This window comes from Chironomus tepperi, unplaced genomic scaffold (assembly GCF_022539635.2).
Source record: "Chironomus tepperi strain 1889 unplaced genomic scaffold, CSIRO-AGI_Ctep_v1 contig_453, whole genome shotgun sequence".
Lineage (NCBI taxonomy): Eukaryota > Metazoa > Arthropoda > Insecta > Diptera > Chironomidae > Chironomus > Chironomus tepperi.
The window spans coordinates 706,331-725,251 of NW_027226575.1; the positions used below are offsets into that span (position 1 = coordinate 706,331).

Consider the following 18,921-nt stretch of genomic DNA (forward strand, 5'->3'; position numbering starts at 1 on the left):
AAAAAAGTTATGTGAAATTTCTTAATAAGCTATAAAAATGTATTTAGTAAGTCTGGAAAAATTACTAACAGGACATAAATCATCGAAAGTAAATTTTCCAGTCACAGACAAAAAAGCAATTTAGCTATGTGGAGATGATAGTAAAGCAATAGTTGATATACAGTCTAAAATCTGACTTTAATTCATCGATTTATATACATAAGCAGACTCAGTCACACGTGTGTAATAAATTTTCTCACCTGAAAACCAGCTGGTAAAGGATCATGCTGAACTGTTAATTTAATATCATCGCATGGTCTCAATAATTCCATTACAGCTTCTTGATGTGTTGCAGTAGTCACATCTGTTCCATTAACTTTTAATATACGATCACCCATTCGCAATTTTCCACATTGTGCAGCTATTCCAGCGGGAACAATCTATAAGAATAAATTTATGTGTCTAGATAGTAATTTTTTCAATTAAATTATATGTTTGAAACTCACGTGCGATATGAATATTCCTGGATCACGCGTACCAAACGGTACACATGAGTGATCCGTACCTCCAATTATGGAGAAGCCAAGTGGTCCCTGATTTTTCGGCAATACTACCTCCTATAAATTCATTGTTTTTTTTTGTGTTTAAAGGTTGAAAAAAGATATAATAAAAAGAGAACAAATGAATAATGATTTCAGTTTTATGGCAATGCTATCCGTGTATTTTATATGCGGCACACTGATGTCATTTGTTATTTTCAAATTCTACATTTATGTGCACAAAAATAACACAAGTTGAAAAAATGTCAATTATAGTTATTTTTGCAGTGTGTACCACTTTAAATACTGCAGACATCATTGCTTTTTATAATACAAAGTATTAAAATGCAGAGGAGTATCCAGATTATTTGAGGCACATCCAAGATTGAAACTTCAATTTATGACTAATTTCATAGTGGTTTAGTGAAAAATCCACTAAATCCTCATAGGTTTCCATCAAATTAAAGACATAACCTCCTCAAAATAATCTCCAGATACACTCCTGCCTGCATAGTAACATCAATAATTTAAAAATTTCGAGTGCTTCTTCTCATTTCTCGTATCATCGTAATCACATATGAAAATATACGAAACAAGAAAAAAAAAATAAGTACGAAACATTCCGACATACATAACATAACATAAAGGAAGACATTCTACATATCACATCAGGTTGTAATAACAGAAGAAGAAAATATAAACAGTAAGCATATAATAAGGGAGTGGAAAGAGAGAATGATCTAAAGTAATTTATCTTCACCAAATTTAATTGAACATGCAAAAACCATATTAGGAGAATAGAACTAAGACTATGTGAGAGAGTGTGAGACATTGACATGCATTCCATATTGACGAATAAGGGATATAATAAATTCTATATCGAATGGTATATCAAGTACATGCTTTAGTAGTCCGTAAGCAATATTATATGCACAGAAATAAATTGAGTTGAACAGAACCATACAAGCATACATTCGTAATAAAGTAAACTATGATTAATGGATTGAAAATGTTGATGAGGTGATGGAAAGAAATGTTACTTATAGGATGGCAATGATAAAGCATGTAAAAGCTGCTTTTCTTGATCGTTAAATTATGTCACAAACGTTTTTTCTTCTCTTCTGTAACATTGACAATTATGTTGTGACAAAGTACGTAAGCCGCATCAGAAAAAAGTAAATTGTTTCCGCAATCATGATAAGCATAAAAAAGAAAAGAAATGCTTTTTTCCTATAGATGCAAAGGCAAAAAAAGATATGATGACTCTGTTTGAGCTTTGGCATGTAACATGCAGAATTGTTATCTGGGTTTTATATTAAAGCAGAACTCAAAGTTGACTCGAGCTTTATATGGAGTCGAGCTGACTTAACACATACAAAATCTGAGTCAACTTTATACTTTGTATTGAAGTAGGCGAATTGACAATCTAATATTGAATTGACTTTGATTTGTGAACCAAAATTAGTTCTTCCACGAATGACATCAGCAATAACACCTGACTTTACGGCGACGTCACGGTTAACGTGTGACACGACACATTTGAAGTGACATGAAGACACTGTGACGCCCTTGCAAAAGCAACTGTCAATGTTGATGTCACTCGAGTATTTCATTCAACATCCAAATTTTGGATCCAAGATAACAACCCTGTTTGTTAGTTCCATGCAGCACAATGTTCATTTAAACTAATTGGATAGGATAGGAAAGCTATTCGTTTCAGACAACATGTTAAACACATTTTCAATTTGCCATTTGTCCTTTGAGGCAAATCTGTTGTAAATAAACCGATTTTTAAAGGCATTCGATAGGAACAGATTTGATGGATAAAAAAAATGTATGGATAGAATTGAAGGAAAAAAATATGAAATCTCATCAGCTCATCTGTTGAGTGATTGTATATGATGGAATATTCAACAAGTGTTGTTGTTTTTTATGACATATGACATGTTGGATATATTTCAAAATGAATGGATGGATAGATAGACAAGGAAACAGCGAAAAAAAAAGCTATCAACATAAATGAATAGATTGATAGCTATATAAGGATGGGAAAAGAATGAAGAGCTAGTCACATTCCTAATAAATTGGCGCACGAGAAATAAAAATTCCCGCTTCCTTAATCTGCCACAGCTTGTTTAAGCGTAAACAAGTGTACAGAAAATTATGTCATCAATATGTCATCGCCAAGACTCTCTTTTTACGCTCTTCAATCAGTTTCTGTGGTTATTATTTTATCTCTCTCATTTCGTCTCTTTCTATTCATACTTCCATAAATAGAACTCTGAGTGCATACTTTATTTATGGCTTTCAACAACAGGTTTCAGCCAAGAGTTTACCACAAAAGCGCGGCAATTTATCAAATATAATATAAAGCAAAGAGCCAAAAAAAATTGTGTTGATAAGAGCTTTACATGACTGTGCTTATAGCATTTATGTACGATATAAAAATTATACTTTTATTTCCCCTACATCTACTATCGCCTGTAGCTTATGCAGCTATGCAATTTTTTTTCTACCCTTTGCCATCAAAATTTATATTTCTTTTTATGTGGGAAAATTATGACAACTTTTCATGCCGCATAGCAGTTTTCTATGTGCAACTGCTGTTGACAGCTACGATAATTCATCATAAAACAGCTCTTGCAGCAGCCATGTAAGAACCTTTCTCTACGTATAACATTTTAATAAAATCTAATTATGGCATCTAAATGCCCTACAATGTCGAATAAGATCTAATTAATTGATATTTGCAAGAACAAAAAAAGTACTAAGAAGATGTGCAAATATTTGCAGTAGGAAGCAAAATTTATGAAGGGAATACGATAAAAAAGAGAAACAAAAAGATTACATTAAATAAAAGAAATAACAACGATAATAGAAGTGAAGAATAGGAGAGGGTGTGAGTGAGAGAGATAAAAGATACTTCAATAATTTACTGTGTGCTTGTGTAGGATAGAAAATGTCTAATGTATATGGATATGGGTGTTTGTGAGAGTGAGTGTATATTGTGTTGTGTCTAAATATGTAGGAATGTCTTCATTAAATTTTTTTGTTTTTGTTGATATCGGTGATCAGGGAGGTATCCAGGAGAGATTTTGTGGATCTAGGATCTTGATTCGTTGGCTATACTTAGCATTTGACTATTCTATCTTGACCTAATCTTAAGGATCTGGACTATGCAAAGCGTTAAATTGACACACATTCTTTTTGACGTTTAGTCCACTTGACTCAACTTTCTATTAGAAATTCAGCAGAATTCAAGTCAACTTCGAGCTCCTATACCTTATTATACTATTATAAAACCCTTTGTAACCCAATGATGCAAAACTAATCAGAAATGATCAATCAGTTCCGAAAGCATGATCTACCATTAAATCCTGATCAATATTTTCCAAATTCTAGTCTTATCAGGTCTTATCAATGGATGAATGTGTATCAATAAACGTAAATTTCCCTAGCAATTTGAAAGAATTATCTGGATACGCCCCTGATCGTGACTTTATGTCGATGAATGAGTGCACAAATTCCTAATTCTCATTAATTCTATAATCAGTCTTTTTTTCTTAATGTACATCGATATCGAATGTAAAGCAATAACTAATTATGCTTTAATTCACGAGAAGGAAACACACTCAAGATATCGTTTTCTGAACATTCACCTCACTAATTAATGGCTCCATTAAACGATTATCTGTGACACGTGTCATTACAGTCTCTGTAAGTGTAGATTTTGTGATTGTTTCTGTAACTAATCCTATATCTGTTGGTGCTGGCGGTAGCATTGGCAAATCTGCTGTTCCCTTTTTGACCGTTACTGTTACGGCTGATGCTCCTTGTTCTAATAATGGTAACGATCTTTGTACATCATAGCTTTTGTCACCACTTATGAAATGTTTTGGAATCATTGCTTGGAAATCATCACTCGTCATTGGACGCGGTGCCTTTACGTATTTTTTTTAATAATTTTTTTTATCAAATTTCAAATTTAAAATCGCGAATCGAACAGAATTTAAACATTTAAATAGTAATTTTGACGATAATGACGAGAAGTGGTAATACAGAAAAAAAGAAAAATAAAGAAAAACAATATGTTAATTTTAACAAGTTCGGAACTAAATGATATTATTGCTGCTAAATGATTTACAACAAAATTAATGTAAGCGCAATTTGCATATAGTAGATATAAATAAAGATAATGCTAATTTTTAATAATAAAAAGCTTTGCAATATTTACGAGGCAGTTTGGTTTTGGTGGCGATTGTGAGATTATGGATGAATGGTCGGGGGTGTGGAGGATGGAGAAAAATAATAAAAAGGTTCCTAACGAGATGCTCAATTTTTTTTTTGGTTGGTTGGCGGGTGGTAAAAAAAGGAAAAGGATCCCTTAGAGGATTTAAAAGCTTAAACATTTTCATTTCTTTCTTACTTCCGTTCTTCTTTTGTTTTTTTGGAGGGGATAATGGCAAGATGGAATTTATTGAGAATTACAAGAACTTTTGCTAATGTCTCGAATCTAATTCTTGTCATAAGGAAATTAAATTGAAACTTGGATAGAAAGTTCTCCTTGTTCCTTACTAAATTTCATTTGCCATCACTCTCATGCATTCCAAAATGTCAAGATTATGTCGTTCACACATTAAATCTAAAGCAATTACACAAAACATAATTTAATAAGAGGGATTTTGGGGGTAAAAGACATACACGTTTACGAGCAGAAAGCATCAAAATTAAATTTTCTTCTATCTACAGCTGTTTGTTATTGCTAATCATTAAATTTTAATGAAAATGGTTTCATGGATAATTCCTCATTCTTTCTCTTCTCTTTTAGCATTTGTCAACTTCCACCAAACACATAAGACTTATTTAATCCTTATAAAAATTTCATTTGAATCCTGCACGAGCAGCATGCACCTCAAATTTAAAAAGTATCGATTCCATAATAATGAACCAAAATTTTCAGACCAAAATAAACAAAGCGTCTAGCTCTCATCCGGAAAATGCACAAAAAAATGTGCCATAAATTATTGTAAACAAAAAATAGCCATGACCTTTAAATGTCAAGGTTGGCACAAGCATGACAACTTTTTTCTACGTTCAAACCACAAAATAAACTTTTATAAGGATTAATTCGACGACCGAGAAGCATTCAAAACAAAATTTTTTTCCTGTTGTATCTACTAGCACTAAATATCCCTAGCACTAATGATGAAAAAACATTCATATCTTACCTGTGCTGCATCATCACTTTTTGTTGTTGTACCATTTGTTAATGGTATTGAATTTTGTGATGATAATCTTGTACGTGGTGCTGGCTGAGGAGCTTGAACTTGTGCTTGCTTTTCGTTTTGGATGAATGCATCATTGCTGTTTGGCGAATCTTTTTGTATTGTGCCTGATGATGACGAGGATGTTGATGATGGTAATGTTGCATTATTTATCTCTGTATTTTGTGTTATGATTGTTGCTTTTGATGTTACTTTATTATTGTTATGATTTTCTACTTCTACTATTTTGTTTTTGTGTGCTGTTGTGTCACTACTCGACTCTAGAATGTCTCCAATTGATCTTCTGTAACCCGTGTATGCTATTGTTATGACAAAAATAATGGACATTAATTAATTACTCTGATTACGTCATATTTTATCATTGCATCAACAAAACATTTTCTGTTAAGTAATTCAAATCAAACGAAAGAAAATCCAGGAAACAAAATTCTTACTTGGACGATTTGCCATATAACCGGTCGGACTGAGACCCTTCAATAATGGACTACGTGGACTTTGAGGCATTTCGAGTGGTCCCTTTACTTCACGTTCAATCACGAGACGTACAAATCTCTGGGTATCGGTTAGTAATTGAACAGCTTGATCATGATTAGCCGATCGCATATCAACACCGTTAATCTGTAAAATTAGTTTAATGAAGCCAAAGAAGTGAGATGCGAATGAGAATGAGAGATTTAAGCAGGGGAAAGGGGAAAAAATTTTGCAATTAAGGCAAAGAAAAAGAATATTTTGTGCTTACTGCGACAATGCGATCGCCAATTTGAACTTTTCCGTCACGTTGAGCAATGCCACCTTCGGTGAGTCTTGAAATGTAAATTCCGTCTGATCCATCTACAAACGAAGCATGTCCTTTGCCGCCAGCTATACTGAACTGTAGAAATAACATGAGAATAAGTATTCTGAGAATGATAGATAAGTATTAAGTATTTACTCCAAGTCCCTGGCCAATTTGATCTCTTATTAACGTGGTGTGTAGCGTTATTTTGTGTACAACATCGGAAGTACCATGCAATATATGACTAGCAACTGCATGATGACCCGTTGATGTATCTAAAATTGGAGCGGAATGTGGTGTTTCATTATGATATTGCATTTCATTTTGTTCGGTCGGAATATGTATTGGTGCTGGAATGACTTTTGCATTTGTCGTCTCTTTATGATCGAATGCAATTTTTGCGAGTTCTCCATTTTCAAAGAAGACTGGATGTCCAACAAGTTTTGTGACTTCACGCGTAACAACTAGCACCAAAACTGCACCGCATGCTTTCAAAACTTCAACGGCATCGTAATGATCGGCTTCCTCGACAGAAACGCCATTTACTTTAATCACTTTATCGCCTACACGTAAGCCAGCCATATCGGCAGGTCCTCCTTCTGTGACACGCGATATGAAAATTCCTTCATCATCTCCTTTGTATGGCGTCGATCCTTTGCCACCTGCGATACTTAGACTAAAGAGAGAAATTGTTAAATTAAGCTATGGACTAATTGATATCAAGATATTCATACCCAAGTCCAGCAGATGTACGTTCAATGTGAATTTCTAATCTTTCAATTTTCAATGCTGTCAGAGCATCCGTTGAATCTGTTAATGAAATAAAAAAAAAGTTCATTCATGAAATAACTAAATGTTCTCACTGCAATTGCTTTAATGAGTGACTCATTCATTCTGAATAGGTGATGTGGAGAGAGTGAGATGAACGAATTAATTCAAATAAAAATAATCATTGTTCACTATTTTTGTGTACATATACGAAAAAATTCGCTAGAATATTCTAAAAGCATTATTGCCGATAAGTTGGAAGTGACACAAATTGCGCAATAATATTTTCAAATTCAGTTCTAATATGATAAAAACAATTGGATGCTATTGAATATTAGAAATTTACAATTGATTTTTATGTATTTTATCGTTGGACTTTTCATCGCTTGGTGACTTGGCTGCTTGTGTATTTGTTTTCAATTCCAATCACAATAATTACATTCGACCGTAAATTTTTATTTTTAATACCCAAAAAAATCGCTTTAATAAATTTTAATTCGCAAAAAAACAACTTTCTATCCACGACTATTCTTGGAAATTCAACTGTATTTCTTCTTCAATTGTTAAGGCTTTGCTCAATCATCTGAAATGATTTTTTTTATATATATTCCTCTTTCGATGCGCGCAAGCGATTGTTTTGAATTCTGAATAAATACTGAATAATAAAAATCGATGGATGTCTAGTAGTAGCAACAGAAAAAAAAATAATAATATAAACACTCACATATGACGGTTAGTAAAGCATAGCGAGCCGTGTAAAGTATGAGTGAGTGAGAGAGAACTGAACTTTATCGTTTATATGGTAACCAAGTCGTTTTGTGGAAAAGAGAGCAAAATACAAAATAACTTTACAGGTTTCCATGTTGTTTCATTTCAATAAATTACTAATGAATGTATGTACTTACAAATAGTTCTCTCACGAGTGAGAAAGCAATGAAAAAAAAATACGCATCGACCTTGACAATTAATCAATTAAAAGGAATGTACCGTATGCGATCGCTCGATGCATTTTTGCTTCTTATCATTTCTATGATCTATTCTACTCGCTTTTTCAATATTTTTATAAATAGTCGCACTTTTATCGTGATTGAAATTTTTAATTCCTTTTTTCCACAAAAATACCGCTCGATTTAGATGACCGCAGTTCTTTAATGTGAACGCAATTAATATTAAATGCAATTAGAACTGAAATTTTGTATCGCATCCATTAATTTAATAGGTCACATGGTCATTACTTCATATTTCTCCCAACATTTTTGTCTACAATTTGTCACGGAGTGGAAATTCCTCAAAAATTGTTGACGGGAAAGTCATAATTATATGTCATTGTGGCGCATTTGTCATGGTTATGTATGTTTTATGATTGTTGGGATTTTAAAGAGATCGGATATGGACTGAGATGCAGTTGAGGAAGCGGTAGACTAGGAGATAGACAAGCAATTTCTGCTTTGACAGATAGATTTGCATTATGCAATTTTGGTACGGATAAACTGTACTCATCAGTGACATACAAGTATGTGCGGGAGATGGCAAATGCTAGACTAAATTACTCTCAGACCACAAATTCAATAAGGACTTAATTCGAGATCTGTCTCTAGTTCTAATTTTCAATTCTAATCATCCTAAAATTTATCAAGAACGGAAGTGTCTAAACTTCCAAAACAGTTAGCTTCCACTAGTAATTATCAAAATTTCCATCTAATTTACCGGGTCAGTAGAACAAAACGCCCAACTTAGTCCATTTTCCCAACATTGTCACTTATTAAAAATTTAAATGACTTTTTTCTCTCTTTAAATTTCTCGGTCGTCACCTTTAAAAGGTCATGCAACTAGTTTAATTCCAAGTGATCTAACATCACAAAAATATTTATGTATATGACCAGCGATGATGACATGATCATCGAGTTTACAACATTTAAACTTTAATATCAAGTTTTATCTACGTCCTATCAAAATAATTCTCTTCCTTTTGACATTCTTACGGCCAATGCTTGATTCATTAGACAAATTTTCATGCCTGAATCCAAACATATACGCCTGATGGATTATTTCTTCTTCTGTTTACATTCTTTGCGTGCTCTTTATTTTTATTTCACGGGCGCGCGCGAATTCCATCATCTGATGACATCACTCAATGCTTACAGAGTCATTTTACGTTAGGCTTTAATTCTCTCTTTTCGGACTAGCACATTTTTTTTCTCGTTTAGTCGGGCTAATCACCTTCAAATTACTCGTTTTGGATATGTGTGTCAAAAATGCCTTTTTTTCTCTCTCACTCTCTGCCTTAACACAGTCATATTTTGGTCATAATGCGTTTAATATGGTTGTATACGGTGAAATACCAACAAAATAATCGATGCACAAAAACATCTCATATTTTTGGAGACGTCAGATGAGAGTAAATAGATAAGGTCAGAGACATTCTGTGTCCACCTACCATTGAAACTTGTCAAAGATTCTTCATAAGAAGTTTGAATTCGAACTTTTTTGTTATTTTTTGCTCCATTTTTGTTGCTCAAAAATGAACTTTTCTTTGGTGCTTGAAGTCTAGACAGTGATGATGTGGATGATGAAAATGATGACGATGGATTTGACTTTTTATGTCTTGGTAATGAATAATAATTTCGTGGATCTTCCTTCACTTTTAATTTTACACTAAACATTTTGATCGATTTGTGACCTTTCCTGAGAAATCGATACTATTCGCCCTTATTCTTACAACTATTTCAATGTCAACCTGTGCGATAATCGTTGAATGTACTGATTTACTTGATTAGTCATGCGATGTTTAGGCTAAATTAGATTTCATTCAAGTGCCTATGATGATAAATGTGTTTTGAATTTCTTTTATCACTTTTGTGATGATGTCATCATGTCTAAATGTAAACATATGATAAAAACTTATATTTTTACTTCAGTTGCGCTTTTTTTTTTTTGAAACCTTATTAATGAAAAACCACAGGTACAAAATATATGTCCCCTTATCAGCTCGTTACGATAACTCCAATGCAAGGAAAATAGAATAATTTTTTGTTATCAATAACAAAATTTGTGTGATAAGAAATTTAAAGCGTGAATAACTTTCAAGCTAAACTTCCTAAAATTGATGTATTCCTGATATTTCTATTGATTTTTGGCCTTGACACTTAATGCTGCTTGTCCTAGGTTTAATAATTTATTGTTTGTTTTGTATCAAGCTTTCTTGACGATTGACGAAGGTTCACTTCCAATTCAATTTGGTATAGAATTTCTTGATCCTGGTAGCCTTTCAGCAATTCCTCAAATTCCAAACAATCCTTTTCCTTTTTGATTTTTAATCCAATTTTTTTCTATTTCTTTGTGATATTCAAGTGCTTTCGGTGTTTTACTTAACATAGTTTGAAAATGACTAACTCTATTTTTTATTTCTCAGCGATGAAACACTAACTCAACATTTTTTTGTGTATTTTATTACAAAGTAAAGAGTAGCAAGTGTAAAAATAAAAGTTGTGCAAGTACCAACACAGGTAAAATTAATAATAAAAACATTTTTTTGGGAAGCATGAGGAAATTATAATTCAATTCATACACACCACAGCCCAAACTTTTCACTCAAAATGATTTTTTTTTTCTGTGGTTCCAGTTTTGCCATTTGGACGTGTTGATTTGTGGTTTTGAAGAAATCACGCACCTTAAATGAGGCATTGTGAGACTAAATGTGGCGATTGTAATTTCAGATACCGGCAAAGTAAAGTTTTGGAAATGGAAATAACCTTGAGGATTTCCGATTGACCGAGAAATGTCGAGAATATCAACTGGAATCTCTACTTTAGTTTTTCATTGTAAATGTTTAATATCAAGCAATACAAAAGTTCTCTTATCAGTTATTGCATATGTAGAATTCCTAAGTTAAACAACTTTTTTTTTTTGTTATCGACCCTCCCAATTATTACTTGTATCCACATACAACTTTATCACAGGCAGATAACACACATTATTATCGAACAATGATTATTTTTCGCAAGTGTTTGTAATAAAATAATTAAACTCACCATTTGTGTTTGATGATATTTCAATTCCATTTTGGTTGACATCGGCAATTTCTGGAACAGTTGGCAAACCAACATCTTGTCCGATTGGCATTGAATTCATATCTAAATTTTCAATCATATCAGCACTTTCAAGCATTTCAATACTTTGGACCTCTTCAACAGTTGAAATAATGTGAGGTTTCTCCTTTAATTTACTAAGAATCACATTAGCTGCTTTATCATTCAAATGTTGTTGAACACGTTTGTTCTTTAAATGATGTGGTGTATCACGACGATGTAACTTTGATACGGGTCGTTTATCATTTTCCTCATCCTCATTGTGATCGTCGTCATCTTGGAAGCCAACACGTTTCTCACCAGATTCCTTTAGAGAAGAAAAAGGGGGAAATGACAAAATGATTTATAAGTACTTTTAAGTTTCTTGCTGTAAAACTTATTTTTATCTAAAATGTCATTTGTGTATTGAAAGTTCAAATGCATTTTAATGCTTTAAAAGTTTACTTACATCGTTTGGTGATATAATATTGTTGTGAGCTTCTGCATGCACAACTGTTGTCGTCACTTCTTGATATGCAATAACTTCTGGATGTGATTCTTCTATTAGTTCATCGTCCTCCGTACGTTGTGACTGGAAATAAGAAGAAATGTCAATTTTGGGTGTGAATAATAAGGAAATTTGAGAAAATTGATGGTTTGTAGCTGTTTGTAAGCTACACGAGCAACGATAAATTTCAATTCAAAACGACAAGTGCTATGTGACGTGCTACATCTGTGTTACACAGCAGAGACACATTTCAAGCAACTAGTCGCGCCATCTATGCATGAAAATTCTCAACACAATATAATAGCAAACTCACCTCTTCAGGCAAACGATTCAACTGCGAATCATCATCCTTCTTATCTTTCGAAAACAGTTTATGAGCTTTAAGTTTAAGTTCTTTTGGATGTGGAGTGTTTTGTCGAACAAATGGTGTCTCCTTGTCAGTTGCCGAGTCTTCACTAAATTTAACCGAATGCGTTCGTGATTCCTCGCGTGCTTGCCAATCTTCATTATCTGAATCATCGCGATTATCTGTCATTTTTTGGTTGGAGATAGAATGAAATGGAAAAGTTTAAAAGTTAGTAAAATGATATCAAATAAGAATTTCTTGTCTTAATTTGTGAGATTATAATGAAAATGAGTTTGTTTTTTTTGCTGTTCTCGTGCCTTACTTGTCATGCGGTTATTCGTTAATTTTCTTAATTTAGCAAACTTGATCATGATTTTTTTATATTGTCTGTTCTTTAATGCGATTATTGATAAAAATTTGTGTATTTAATGACAACTACGACGAAATGTTACTTTTTAAATCATGCAATTCAACTGTTAGTTCACTTTGAATGTTAGTCGAGTAAAAAATGAATTTTAATTAGATGTCGTTCACATATAATGTCCAAAAGTGATGGGAATCGAGTTGGATAAGGAGTTTTTTGAGACTATTGCATCGTAACAGTCACCAACAAGGACAATTACATTTAATTTCATTAATTATGATATCTTGGTAAGCATAAAGTTTAGATTTTTACAAAAGATAACCCTAGGGTCTGTCTGACATCTGATTTTACTGAATCAGAGTATTTTTGTCACATGCAAATGTCACAAAAATCACTGTTGCTCTAAATTTTAAATTGAAAGCTTAAATTCACGATCAGCTCAACCTTAACTAGATTATTCAGGCTTCGTGATAAGTACACTAAGGATAATTTGGAACATTATTTGCGAACGACACCTAATAAATCTATTTATATTTATAATTTTGCATGTTACTAAACCTTGTGTTATATCAGACAAATCCATCGAACCAAACTTTTGATTTGATCTGTATAATCTTCCCGGTGCTAAATCTTTTACATTCAATAAAATTTCATTTTTTTATTTTATTTTATTATTTTGTGCGATGATTTGCGTGAACGAACATAAAAAGAAATTTATCAAATAGTGAAAGAAAAGGATTCAATAAAATATTTTTATGTGTATTAATTCTTCTCTATCTATAAAAAGATTATTTCTTTTTCTTTAAAACTTCTTCTTGATAGATAACATAAAAAGATGTGAGGTTTTTATTTACGAGAGAAGCACTTGAAATGAAAATGATTCACTTTGACAGTTAACACTCAACTGAAAGAGCACAGAATGAGAGACTAAAAAATTGCAAAATAAATCCTTTCAAATTGAAAATGTACAGCTTTCATATCAGAGGTTTTTAAAATAGAATAAGCACAAACAATTGAAATATTTTTTTTTCCTCTTTCTATTAATATTCTATATCCATTCCATGGACGTTGATTGGAGAAATTGAAAAAAAAAGTTAATTTTCATTTTAACATTCCAACTCCATTCAATTATTATTTTAACCTGTGATCGTCATCGTTCTTAATGTTCTTTCTATGTTATTGTTGTTGCTGTTACGTACGATGTATATAAAATGTCAAGTCTTGTTATTATTATTGTTAATTTATATACTACACACATACATGAGAAGAAATTTAAATTCAATTATTACAATTTTCAGCGTATTTTTTGAATAATAAATGAGTGCATTGCTTCAACTTCATTCTGACTGGATGAGCATACAGGGATTTTAATTTATTTGAAATAATACTAAAATATTAGTGTGCATATATTATGTACACATGAGAGGATTTAATGTTTTAAGTTAGACTTTGAATTCTAATGTGCTTTAAATTTCATTCTTTTTAGCATTTTATGACTTTAAAGTAATGAATGTCATTTAGTCCGCAGATGTTAGAAATAATTTCTAATTAAGAATGGAACTAAATGAAATTATGACTTTGTCTACAGCAAATTTGACTCATCACTTGACATGAAAAGGAATTTAAAATCCTTTAAGACTGACTGACCAACCAATTAGTTGATTCATTCAATTCATGTCGTAATAAAATGGGATATCGATGTCTATAAATAGCCTGAATGATTGGGGAACCGATGCTTTGATTCACAACGACAGAATCGCCTAAACTTAACTCCTACTCTTAATTCAAAGGTGTATCCAAGGAGAGAGATTTTAAAAAGTTTCAATCATTTCCCCAACCTCCATTTTAAATCTTATAAATTCCTGTCGATTTAATCTTATTTCAAATCATTGACCATCACTTTAGCAACAAAATATCCATTGCCATTACCCCCTCAAGCAACTTAATCTCATTCTCTCATTGTCTCAAAGGTTAACTAAAAATATATTCCATTAAAGTGCTCCTCATAGCACCAATGACTATAAAAAAAATAACAGAATGTTGATGTCGCACTAAAATGTTCTGAAAGAGCTGCATAATATCAGCTCAACATCTAGATCACGTCTTCTGACATTTCATTCCATTTCCAATTATTAAAACTCTCACACTATATTCTTTACATCCATTGTTTTCGTCAGAAGTAACGGATTCAACGATCTCAGAACATAATTTTTGCAACAACAAGTCGTGGACTAATTCACTAATTATTATATATCCAAAAAATGCGCTTTAAATCACTTCTGTTTTGTATGTACATAATTTTTAGAGAATATTCAATTTTTTATTGAATTTTTTCGTTCTGTTGTATGTATAACCGACATTTTTTAGTATTACAATGTCAGTTGCCATATTATAAGGTTCTTTGTGTCATTTTCTTTTATGTATCTAATAGAAAGAGAATGTGCTGCTCTACATTGACATTATTGTTTGTGCAGAAAAGGAAAATAAATAAAAAATATAATAAATAAATATTTCTCTCCTTCCTTGTGAAAGATAGAGAGATCACAAGGACGGTAGCTTAGGTACGTGTATATCGTGTATATATCAAAGAAGAAAACAAAAATATTTAATTAAGGACACATAACATGTGAACTCTTTCATCTTACCTGGACTAACGGGCTGCATTTCTTGTTGTGGAAGTAAGAAGCATGTTAAGACCTAAAGCAGTAGAAGTAAAATAAACATTATAAAAAGGGATTAAAATAATATGTGAGGAATGTTTGGAACAAATATGTGGAAAGTTTTTTATTTTATCGATTTTTTTACCCTTAAAGTCATTAAATCAAGCTTCAATGAAGCCATTTGCTACTTGATATTTTTCAGTCATTTTAATATTCCTTTAAATTGAACGACTAGCAACAGTTTTGATTAAAGAATTAAATATTTAAAGCTATATCAATCTCGATAGATGCCTTCAAGATATTTTGGTACAATTTGACAATATTTTATTGTAATATGATTTAAGCCCACATTGAAATTATGTAAAAATATCCTGTATCCGTTGAAGTTGCTCGATTTTGTGATTACATGCCCACGCAGGAAGTTACTACCTGCTCAGAAGGATTTTTTTTTTTCATTTTTCGATTAAGATACTGAGCTTTAAATGATATTACATGACATAAGATTGCTAGTTAATCCCTTAAAACTTTCCACGACATTTGACTATCTCGAATGACTTACTTGTTCACCGGATGCATCATCAGTGTCTGGTTGGAACGTTAATAATGGTTGTGCCTGATTCTCCGATAACCATACAGCTTTAAGTTGTAAATTAACTAATGAATATGGCAGATATTGCAAACGATTTCCAGATACATCTAATACATGCAATGCAGCACAATTTCCCAGCTCATTCGGTAATTTTGTTAATTTATTGTCCCGCAAACTCAGCACACCCAAATTTGTTAAATTACCAATATCCGGTGGTAAGGATATAAGTGCATTACGATCGACATTCAAATTATTTAGTTTCTTCATACGTCCAATTGAATTTGGCAATTCAACAAGGAAATTTTCTGTCAGTATGAGCTCCTGCATATTTTCACATCTGTTGAAATACAAATTACACATATATAAAGATATTTATTGTTACAGCAAAGAAAAGAAAAGAAAGAAAAAATAAATAATTCATGAGATGGGGATACTTACGATCCTATGGATTCATTGAGCACATGTAAGCGATTTTGGTCCAATTTCAATATTGTCAGTTTCGTCAATTTTTCAATACCATTCGGTATAAATTCTAATAGATTTTGTGATAAATGTAAATCTGTAAGATTCTCTAAGCCTCCAATTTCATCAGGTAAATCCTCAAGACGATTCTCCGATACATCTAAGCACACTAAATTACTCAAATTACCGATTTCAGGCGGTAAACGTTGCAGTTGATTATGATCTAGCCAAAGCTCTTGTAGTGATGGTAGACTGCCTAAATGTGGAGGCAATTCCTCTATCTCATTATCACCCAAATCTAAGCGTTCTAGCCTTGTTAACTGACTTATTGATTCAGGAAGATTTTTCAATAAATTTTCACGCAACTCGAGCGATTCCAATTGTGTTAAACTGTTGTTTTTATTTGTAATTTGTGTTTTTGTGAATGGTTAAAAAAATTAAGAAAGAGAAATGAGAAACAGAAATAAAACAAATAGATCAATTTTCAAGAAAGAAAAAGCGAATATAAATGGAGAAACAACAACAGCCGTAACATGAAATTAAGCCGCTAATTTGCGTGTCAATATGACAGAAAAATTAGCGAATGAGGCATTTCGTAGAGAAATGAAAAATTGCTGGGCAAACAAACACAAATGTTGGTTTTTTTTAATAATGAAAAACTTTACCGTATTTTATGAACATTTAAATATTTATATCAGGCAAATTGTCCGATAATTAGCGCATCTCTGTTAATTATATTTACATTTCATTAATATTTTATAGAGAGCTCAGAGTCGTAGCTGGAATTTTTACTTAAATGACTATATTCAATCTATATTGTTGAGCATGCTCAATTATGTGGGTACGTTCATTGTCTCTTCATATTGTCACCGTCTATTCAACAGTAAAGCACAAATTCCGCCCTCTGACTCCACCCCTGACAAAACTAATTGATGCTAAGCTTTTCCGAAAACCAAAAGACACTCTATGTAAACTTTTCAAAACTTGTTAAAAAAAAATTAGTTGAAAATAAATTTCACCAACAGTTCATTACATTCCTAGTGGGAGTGCAATTATTCAACTTGAGTAACAAATTGATCATAAATAAAGTAGAGCATCAATAAACATCAACTTCATCTGCAAAAAAAACTTCTCAATGAAACTTTCTAAGATGTTTAATTGTTTTTAATTTTGTTGGAAATAATTCACGGTTTAGGTTGAAGGATTTGAAAAGTTTGGTCAATTCATGGCTTTGAGATGAGGTCGAGACTTAAATAATGGTCCAAAAGATTACTTTTAAGGAACTCATAAATGATTGAATCATGATCCGTAAGAGTCAAGGACGAGGTATAATAAGGAGGAAGGAACAAGATATTTTGTAAGCAAGAACATCGAAAAGTCAACCAAGAATAATAAAATCCACATTGTAAGGAATTTCCAATATCAATTGACCTTATCAATTCACTTTTAGTATTACTCTAGTCAAGTGGTATCACATAAATTCAGAAAAAGAGTACAAAGTCACTAACTCATAGACAAAATAAACATTTAATCGAAAACCGCTACAAAGTATTGATTGTGTATTGATGAAGACAGCTTGTCTATCAAGTAAATTGGTTTAGCGTAGAGAATTGAGTAGTTTCAATTAAGCCATTTTTAATGAAAATTGAATATTAGACTAAATCTATCGTGATTGTAAAATGTAGCTATGATTGAAGGTTGAATACATTCTTGGAAGGTATAAAAAATACTCAAAATCGAGTAATTGGGTATCATCTTAGTTGATTCATCAAAATAAATTTAAGGTACTTAAAAAGCACATTTGATATTCATCGGAAGATATTAAAAACAATACGTAACATAACAACTCATTGAAAGAAATCGTTTCCAAAGCAATAATCCACAAATTGTCTCGAATTTCCCAATATCATTCATAAATAAAATTTCTCGAGTCAAAGTACTTCCATTTTCATTGAAATCATCTCAATGGCATCAATATCATCAAAAACAGTCTATTTAGTGTAATTAGATAAAGTCAAAAAGCTTCTAATTTAATTATGTTAAAACGATTGTCATGCCTTCAATATATGTCAATGAATAATTTATGACAAAATTCTTAAGTATAGTTACAGATATGATGAATATTCCAAAAATATCTTCACGTTTCAAGAGGAATTTGCAACTTGCCTTTTCCCTATGTCTCTCTGCTGTATTTCGTTTATAATAAATGATCTAAATATGGAAACGTACACGTCTTTCTTTCTTTTTGCGAGTATTAGAAGGTTCTCTCTACATACATAAAGCGATATTTATGCAACCTAATGACCTCATTAAATTTAGAAAATATGAAATACAGCATAGAATGGGTCTTCTTTCACGATGTGTATAAATAAAACTCTTTAGCGAATTTTTCAAAATAGGAATGACGTTTATGTCCGCACTTTGATGATCGAACAAATGTTCAATGTCTTATTCTCGAGTTTAAGCTTCTTTTATGAGATTTCGATGTTCAATTGATCGAATGGAAGGTCAAAAGGTTAATAAAGTGAGAATTGAGGGACAGAGTCTAACTTGGATGAGTTAAGTCCAATTTTATGGAT

General features: G+C 32.0%; 1 protein-coding gene across 12 annotated transcripts in view; it reads right to left on the reverse strand.

Annotated features, from left to right (window-relative positions):
• scrib (scribble planar cell polarity protein) overlaps nucleotides 1-18,921 on the reverse strand; it is a 99,016-nt gene that overhangs the window by 62,632 nt on the left and 17,463 nt on the right. For 9 of the 12 annotated variants that reach the window (XM_070651126.1, XM_070651117.1, XM_070651123.1 and 6 more), the window contains exons 5-19: nucleotides 16,319-16,732; nucleotides 15,851-16,217; nucleotides 15,277-15,328; nucleotides 13,190-13,261; nucleotides 12,235-12,449; nucleotides 11,883-12,005; nucleotides 11,378-11,741; nucleotides 7,313-7,388; nucleotides 6,735-7,254; nucleotides 6,543-6,674; nucleotides 6,238-6,421; nucleotides 5,747-6,102; nucleotides 4,178-4,459; nucleotides 486-596; nucleotides 240-419 (exon numbers count right to left, since the gene is read on the reverse strand). In XM_070651126.1, coding sequence (XP_070507227.1) covers nucleotides 240-419; nucleotides 486-596; nucleotides 4,178-4,459; nucleotides 5,747-6,102; nucleotides 6,238-6,421; nucleotides 6,543-6,674; nucleotides 6,735-7,254; nucleotides 7,313-7,388; nucleotides 11,378-11,741; nucleotides 11,883-12,005; nucleotides 12,235-12,449; nucleotides 13,190-13,261; nucleotides 15,277-15,328; nucleotides 15,851-16,217; nucleotides 16,319-16,732 — 3,448 coding nt within the window. Of the gene's footprint in view, nucleotides 1-239; nucleotides 420-485; nucleotides 597-4,177; nucleotides 4,460-5,746; nucleotides 6,103-6,237; nucleotides 6,422-6,542; nucleotides 6,675-6,734; nucleotides 7,255-7,312; nucleotides 7,389-9,783; nucleotides 10,720-11,377; nucleotides 11,742-11,882; nucleotides 12,006-12,234; nucleotides 12,450-13,189; nucleotides 13,262-15,276; nucleotides 15,329-15,850; nucleotides 16,218-16,318; nucleotides 16,733-18,921 lie in introns of those variants that run through there. The other 3 variants (XM_070651116.1, XM_070651119.1, XM_070651125.1) reach the window with 3 other exon arrangements.